We start from the raw sequence: 8271 nt of genomic DNA on the forward strand, positions 1-8271 counted from the left end.
CTTTAAATAGGTAATGTTTTTAAAGATGTCTAGAAAATAGTCTACATCGAAGAATAAAATACTAAATACATAAATATTTGAAATGTTATTCATTCAAAGAAACGTCGTAATGTTTACAATCAAGCGGCAACAAATGCGAATAAAATAGTGTAAATTAATTAGTCCACGCCTTGGTAGCTTATGATTCTGATACAGATACCAGTTAGCTGTATTTTAAGAGCACGTACAGCGTAATATACTGATTGTAGTTTCGTAAGTCATTATTAAACTGATTCAATACTGAAATACACGTAAACAATATTATAATAGTTTCAAAGTAAAAGTTTTATCATTAATTAAGAAGGCTACGGCTTTGTCATTATCAAATGAGAAATCAGAAAATATTTTACATAATCTTTTAGATAATTTGCAAAATCTCCTATCAACAATGCTAACGTACAATGCCACCATTATCAGATAAGTTTTCCTCAAGTCACAACCTACAGCAATTATAAACATCAGTACAATGTATGACAGTTTAAAATAATTTTACTTTTTAATTTTTGATCAGGGGGTATTTTATAGCATTAAATTGATTAAATTTAATATTTAAAGTTAGTCCATCACTGCATTTTTAATTGGCTAACGTCAACATTAAATTATAAGGAATAAATTGAAAATGATGGCTATATTTAATAGTAAACTTACAATTAAATAAGACTGTACACTGTTGGCGAGCTTCGTTGCCGACGTCTCAGAAAATATTTTCTTATTTCGTCAACTATTAGAACTGTTGAAGCCAAGCTAGTAAGGAGCACCAAATCCGTTAAATAGAGGGCTTCAGTTTGAAAAATAGCTTGTAATGGAGAAAAATATATGACTGCTAGTTGGCCAAGTACCGAACCAACAACAGCATAAAGAAACATTCGATTGGAAAATAGACCCACATTTACCACTGACTTCGTCTGTAAATAACGTTTAGGTCAGTACATAAAGACTTACACATACATGGATACAGCAGTAAAAAGCTTCGATAATAAAAGATTCTATCATATGGAATACTCACCTGTGATCTACAAGACAGGGCGTTGAACATATCGAAGAATACAAAGCAAGTAAATGTCATAGTTGTATCTCTCGGAGTAACCTTGCCATCACTCATCTACATTTATAATTTTCACAACATAAAATCTAAAGTTAATAAAAGGCCATACACTATTCTTAAGAGCCTTTAATTGCCTTAATACCTCACGCCAAAAAATAAAAAATGTCCCAAGCACAATCAGAAAAGCGGAAATTAATACACTAAAAATAAGATTTTTGGTAATCATGGAATCATTAACATTTCGCGGAGGCTTTCTCATAACATCTTTATCAACGGGCTCTACACCTAAGCTAAAATAAGATGATCAAACTTATTCTCAAAGAAAATTTTGTGCAGTAATTTTACAAAGGCAGATATAACAATCTATCACAGCTGCTGTAATAGTCTATCCTTTACGACAATTGTACGTGTGATAACCATTTTACTACCTTTGAGCAGGTGGGCCATCCATAATAATATTTATCCATAAAATTTGCATAGCATTTAAAGGGTTTGGTAATCTAAACACCGTCGCTAGAGTGATAAGCGATAGGGCTGATATGCTCCTGTAGTATTTCATAATTTATTACAATGAAAAATTTCTCAGTTAATATATAGGCAAATAATTAAATGTATATGTCTTCTATTTATATTTATGAGTAGTTTCGATACTTACGTGCTTAATTGAAATCGAACAAAATTCTTTATATTATAAAATATACATTTCCCCTCTTCTACTGCAGACCTATATATCACCAAAATATTAATTAATTAACAAAAATTCCATTGACAAATTACTACCGAACATTTATTCTGTCAGTCAAAATAAACTCACATAATAGTATAAAAATCATCATCTAAGACAATCATATCGGACGCTTCTTTTGATACATCTGTACCAATCTTTCCCATTGCTACACCAATATCAGCTCGTTTCAAAGCAACTGCGTCATTTACACCATCACCTGTCATAGCAACAACCTCTCCACACATTTGCAAACCCTGATTAAAAACACAGGTATAAAATATTATACGAGACATTTGGAAAACAGATAGAGCTTTTTAGTCTCCTTTTTTACAGATTCCAATAACAGTTTGGAATAATAACAGAAGGTGCTCAGAAGTTCAAAGCTGTAAACTATCATTAACAATGAAGTATAAAGGTTTTCAACATTAACGCCTTATAATTGAACCCACTTGCACACAAACACTCATTTAAGGTCATCAAAAGATACAAATAAGAAAAACTTTCAATTTTATCACCGAAAGATTACAAAGGCTCTCATATACGGTGACACTTACCTTTATGATAGTCAATTTGTGCTTAGGATTTGCACGGTATATAACCGAAATCTGGAGTATAAATACGTCATTGTTAGCAATTTGGGTTAATTATATAGTTAAAATTTTTAAATTTGTTGACGACTGCATAATTGACTGTTGATCATTGTTTTACGTTTTATGTACGCCATTAGTAATTTCTACTATTGTCTATAATACCTACCTCTCTAATAATCTTTTGAAGCTCCGATGGCGCCATTCTTTCAATTTGTTCACCAGATAGAGCTCTACTTTCGTGTGCACGTATACCTACGGACTGAGCTATGAAAGTATTCCTTTGATTTACAAAAATGCACGTTCATCTGTGGTGAAATGATACAAACTCGTAAATGTATTAAACTAGAATGAATACCAATTGCAACAGCGGTTTCACGAGAATCGCCAGTAATCATCTTTACTGAAACACCACTATCAATTAACTTTTGAACCGCATCGCGAGCTGCAGGTCGAGGAGGATCAACTAGTCCCATTATGCCCGCAAATGTAAGTGCTCCTAACTTATTTCCAATAGCCATTGCGATAACTGAAATGGAGAAAAGACCACAATTCCAATTCAATAATATCGAAACTTCAGTATAATAAAGTATATTATAATTAAGTAGATAGTACTCGTTACGTTAATGTAGTACTACCTCGTAATCCTTGTCGCCCAAGGTTGTACGAATATTGCATCTGCCGTTGAATATCAGCTTCTGTCAAGGGAGCAACTTGCATATCAAAAGTATAATAGTATGCGCATTGTTCTAGTACTTGTTCGACTGCACCTTTCATGAAATATAACTCTTGCTTATCCTAAAATTTAATCATGACTTCCATTACTGATTTACTTTCATCATAAATACTTGCTTAATATGAGCAAACTTTCGCGAACCATCTTATAGTAGAGAATTTACCTCCGAATAGTCGGGGTGCTTATCTTTGTAAGAGCAACGAACATAACTCCATTTTCTTATTGAATTAAATGGTTTCTCCTCAATTTTTTCATAATATTCACGCATGTCAGCGATGTCCAGCTATTAAATCAAATTATTTTAAATTGAATGAAATTTTCAATAGTAACCATTTTATAGGCAGACCATTTAGGGACAGTAACAAAGTCAAAATAAGATTATACCTTCATTGCCGCTACAAGCAAAGCACCTTCGGTCGGTTGCCCTATCAATCTTCCGTTGACAATGTAAGAATTGTTGCTAACTATGCCAATCTAAGATTTCATCAATAAGACATAAATGCAAGGTAATATCGCTAAATTGAAATTTCCCCAATTCAATTTGTAATAGGATATTGTTACCTCCGCAATTTTAGCGAATAATGGATACGTGTAGCCAAGAATTGGTTTATCATTGTATACTACTCGCCCTTTATCATGATATCCTGAACCAGTTACCTACAAAGCGGTATCAAAACTTTATAGTCTATTATCATGTACAGAAATCCATCTGGCTATTTTATATTATATACGTGTACATTTTAAAGCTTACATCAGCATGTTCACCGGAAGCTGTTTGCATAATTCCTACCGTCATCTCATTCTTAGTAAGTGTGCCAGTTTTATCAGAGCATACAACAGTAGCACAACCTACGGGCATAAAACAATTTGATTTGATGATTAGAAAGTGCAGTCATCGCAATCCATTCTTTTGTCATTATCATTCATAACCACCTAAAGTTTCCACCGTCGGTAATCTCTTTACAATAGCACGCCTCCGAGCCATTCTCATTACTCCTAACGCTAGCGTTACTGTGACAACCACAGGTAGGCCTTCCGGTATTGCAGCAACGGCTAGACTACATAATTCAGGGTAGTACGAAATGATTATACAATGATACGATAGTAAGGTCTTTAAATTAAATTTTAACCAATAACACAATCATAAAATAATAAATAACAACTGTAACCACCATTAAAATTGTATTAATTAAATTAGATAATTTAAATTAACCTAACGCACTATCTACAACATACGTAAATGTATTACCTAACACCGATCGTAAACATGTCCAACCAGCCTCGCTTTTGAATGACCCCAAGTACCATGATTAGAGCTATAAGATAATATACATTAATAAATCTTACGCAATTATTACTCAATCAAACGTAGTCACCAACTCACCATAGATAATCACACTTTCTATTTGCTAATGATTTTATGAAGGCATATGTTGGTATTGACATATACGGTAAGGCAACTATTTTCTATCTTACTACGAAACTAAAACTGGGTCCATCAAAAATAGTAATGAAATCATCATAATGAAGCTCAGGCAAGGCAGGGCAACGCATACTATCCGTTAGTAATTACTCCGATTTTCGCATAGTCATACCTATGATACCAAGAGAATACATGGATAACTGTTTTCCCAGTTTGTCCATGCTTTTTTGAAGAGGTGTCTTTGGGGACTAAATTAAATGTGAGCAAGTTTCACGAGTTGTAATTAAATTGTAAAGATATTTTTATAATTAAGTTCTTTAGGTAATCGATGATTTAATCTTAACCTCTTCTTTTTTCATTAATTTAAAAATTTCACCGAATTCCGAATCACCGCCAGTAGCAATAACAACTCCCTACCATAATACGATGGTAATTACAATTTTAAGCCATGAATAAAACGATAGAATATAAATTTAATATAGAAGGACTGGGTGAAATATGAATATTTTTTATATCGTTTATGTAACTACAGAACACCTTGTTAACCACGAAAATGCTTTTTTTAGAAATAAAACGAAACTATACCGAAAGAGGTACATTCTCAATGCTTTACAGCTACTTGAAATAATTATAGGAAGATATGTAAACTTATTCCTTTATAATAAAATCAATCAACAGTAGATAGAGCTTGAAATATGAGAGAGAGTAACTAATTCTAAGTGGCCATGATCTTGCGCAAGTAGATCATTGTAAGTACTTACAATCCCACGTCCGGATCGAACTAACGTCCCCATAAAGGCGATATTACTACAGCGGGCAACATCGAACGGCACCTGTGAAGAAATTTCTTGGACATTTTTACTACAAGACTCCGTCTCTCCAGTAAAACTAGATTCGTCAAGTTCAAGGTCTATAGCCTATAATAATAAGCGAAACAATAGAGGCAGCAGCTGTTGGTGATCCTCTGTCATCGAATGATTGTTCAGATTTTACTAAGCTACAGTAGCTTACTCCAATAAAAACATTTATAAAAAATAGCTAACTTACCTCAATTAATCTAATGTCTGCTGGTACTCGATCACCAGTCGCAATTTCTACTACATCACCTGGTACTAAATTTTTGGCTAAAGTATTGAATAGTTTTCCATCTCTCTTGCTGTCACGGCAAAATAACGAATTAAAATTTAATTACAATAAAGGCTAATCATTTTTCAGCAACGATATCCTTAATTATAGAATTTCATCTTTTACTAGATAAGCTAGATTTAAAGAAATTCTATCTAATCCGGTGCAATTCAATTGTAGTAAATATGATTTACAAATTTAAAACAAAAACTGAATGTCATAAAATCATTAATCTTACCAATGACATGTTGGGGGTACTAATTTACTTAATTGTTGCAGTGATTTCTCTGAGCGATACTCCTGTTAACAATCCATTGAATGTCAAATTTATTAGTAGGCATTTTGAATTAGAGTAGTACAGTAGAAATGATACTGTACTGTATATAGCTTTTCATTATAATGTATAAATATTTGTGAATAAATGTAAGTTATGCAGCTATATCATGAAAGCTGCTAGGTCTTGAAACAAAACTGAATCCAACAATAGGTATGTGTACGACAGATGCAAACAAAAGTTTAGTAAATCATCGGTTATCGTCAAACCAGAATAGATTCAATTAGGATTACTATTATTATTCGAGTACTTAAATTGATCCTAATGCGCGCTGGTTCTTTTTAGTACAGAAAAATATTGAATATATAGACTAATATGCAAAATTAGTTCATTACAATGCTGGATGTTATGATGGATATCCAGTAATAACTATATAGTACTAAAGATGTAACTACGCATATCAACTTCAAATTTACATCGATACATGCAGTACAGTTGGCAAACTATTATTCGTACGAGTACTACAGTTAACTTATAAAGTTTTCACTAAGTAACTATCATGAAAGTAGATTTTATAAATTTATCTTTAAAATCGATACAGTATACATTAAATCTGCAATTGCAATGTAAACTATTAGGTAAAAATAAATTGTTATCTTGTAGCAAAGAAGGAATCGATACTATCTATCATACGTTTGTAATTTTATTTTTGAGAACTATTCTTCTACCTGTACAAAGCCAACCGTTGCAACAAGGATTGTGGCCTAAAATTGAGAGAAAATAATATCAAAAGTTATTGGAACAAAATTAATTGAATAAATAATTTACGATGCTACAACTGGTTCGATTTTGTCATATGCTAACTCTTTGATATTACAGCATGTTGTAATGAGGTAGGATATGCTTTGTTTTAAAGTCGTGCTTGTTTGCATAAAGACTGAAAGAGTACGGCAAATCCGACATCAAATAAAGCTCTAATCTAGTCATATCTATCCTTCAATAGAAATAAGCGATGTCCATCAAAATCTCTTAGTGACATCTGATGCCTGTTCACAGTCATAAATCTTCGCAATAACTGAAAAGGCAAATAGAATCTCCAATTGAAGCCGAACTAACCATTGTAATGCTGATACAATCGTCGTACTGTTTCATGAAAACGCTGACCACAGCCGAGCCAAGTAGCAAGAGGATAAAATGATTATTAAACTGGAAAAAAAAAAGGAATTATTCTTATTTTTATAATATCAAAGAAATGAAATATCAGTGGATGAGGAATAGAGTTGTATGATCCTTGATCACCATTTAAGACTGCAATCCCAAATTTATTGGAGGATAATTGATGCTAGCCATAGAACAATTGACTACGTCTAGCTTGATCAATGTCTGACTAACAAGTCGTCATTGAATCGACTGCAGCATGAATAAGGTGTATTTTGCAAGATAGAGTACTGACCTGTTCTAAAAATTTCTTCCATAATGGAGCATCAGGTTCAACATCAAATTCATTACTACCAAATATTGCTCGCCTTTTATCTACTTGGACATGATTTAAACCCAAATCAATGTCGGTTTCCAGCTTGGCAATGACTTCACCAGGTGGAAGTGTTGCAGCATCTTTGGATACTAACTTTGTTGCCATCATATTACAGATCAATACTACAGTATTATGCACTCGATTGGTCTAGATTAAGACAAAGAACACTATCTCTAGCTAATGCAAGAGAGGAAATAACGACAAATTGGAGTATCGATTGAATAAAGCAGAAAAAGAGTTAGCCAAGACGATCCAAGATCATCAATCTATCGTCGAGACATGATTCGATTAACTAGCATCCACCAACTTGTCTATCTATTCGTCTCCACCAATACCAATGCAGTAAGTAAATCCTCTACTATTCTACACTATAAATCAATCCTTTTCTTCCTTTGAACGCTGAATTTTACAGCATACAGCAGTAAATGCTGCCAATGGATCCAAGATATCAACAAGGATAGAGCGAATTTTCTCCCTTTAAGTGTCTTGATCCACAAACGATTGTCAATGACGAGAGGGCGATGAATGGTCTTGGTGTTTTACTTAGCAGCTGAGCTGAGACGTGTCATATCGCCCGTCGAGTCTACAATACTATCCGTATTGCCTGTAGTACTGTACTGTAGCCACTCCAGGTTTGGACTGTAGGGTGAAAGAAAAACCGTGGTACAGTGTACAGTGTACAGTACAGAACAGTATACTGCATTGTACACTGTAGCATTTTCGAAAAAAAACGATCTCCGTCACACAGCACGAATAACATACTAGTCCTTTCATTACGACA

At 33.3% G+C, this 8271-nt stretch overlaps 1 protein-coding gene across 1 annotated transcript; it reads right to left on the reverse strand.

Annotated features, from left to right (window-relative positions):
• Positions 1–689: 689 nt before the first annotated feature.
• Positions 690–7595, reverse strand: TRIADDRAFT_19369 (uncharacterized protein; the record flags this gene model as incomplete). The annotated part of the gene is made up of 24 exons (XM_002108976.1): positions 690–944; positions 1046–1141; positions 1227–1374; positions 1513–1629; positions 1740–1808; positions 1899–2065; positions 2366–2416; positions 2568–2665; positions 2757–2927; positions 3037–3196; positions 3298–3417; positions 3519–3608; positions 3696–3791; positions 3886–3983; positions 4065–4192; positions 4384–4450; positions 4730–4805; positions 4902–4970; positions 5319–5474; positions 5605–5713; positions 5921–5982; positions 6685–6720; positions 7073–7162; positions 7410–7595. 24 exons carry the CDS (start codon positions 7593–7595, stop codon positions 690–692), a joined length of 2715 nt encoding a protein of 904 aa, XP_002109012.1.
• Between the last annotated feature and the right edge of the window lie 676 nt (positions 7596–8271).

This window comes from Trichoplax adhaerens, genomic scaffold, assembly GCF_000150275.1.
Source record: "Trichoplax adhaerens TRIADscaffold_1 genomic scaffold, whole genome shotgun sequence".
Lineage (NCBI taxonomy): Eukaryota > Metazoa > Placozoa > Uniplacotomia > Trichoplacea > Trichoplacidae > Trichoplax > Trichoplax adhaerens.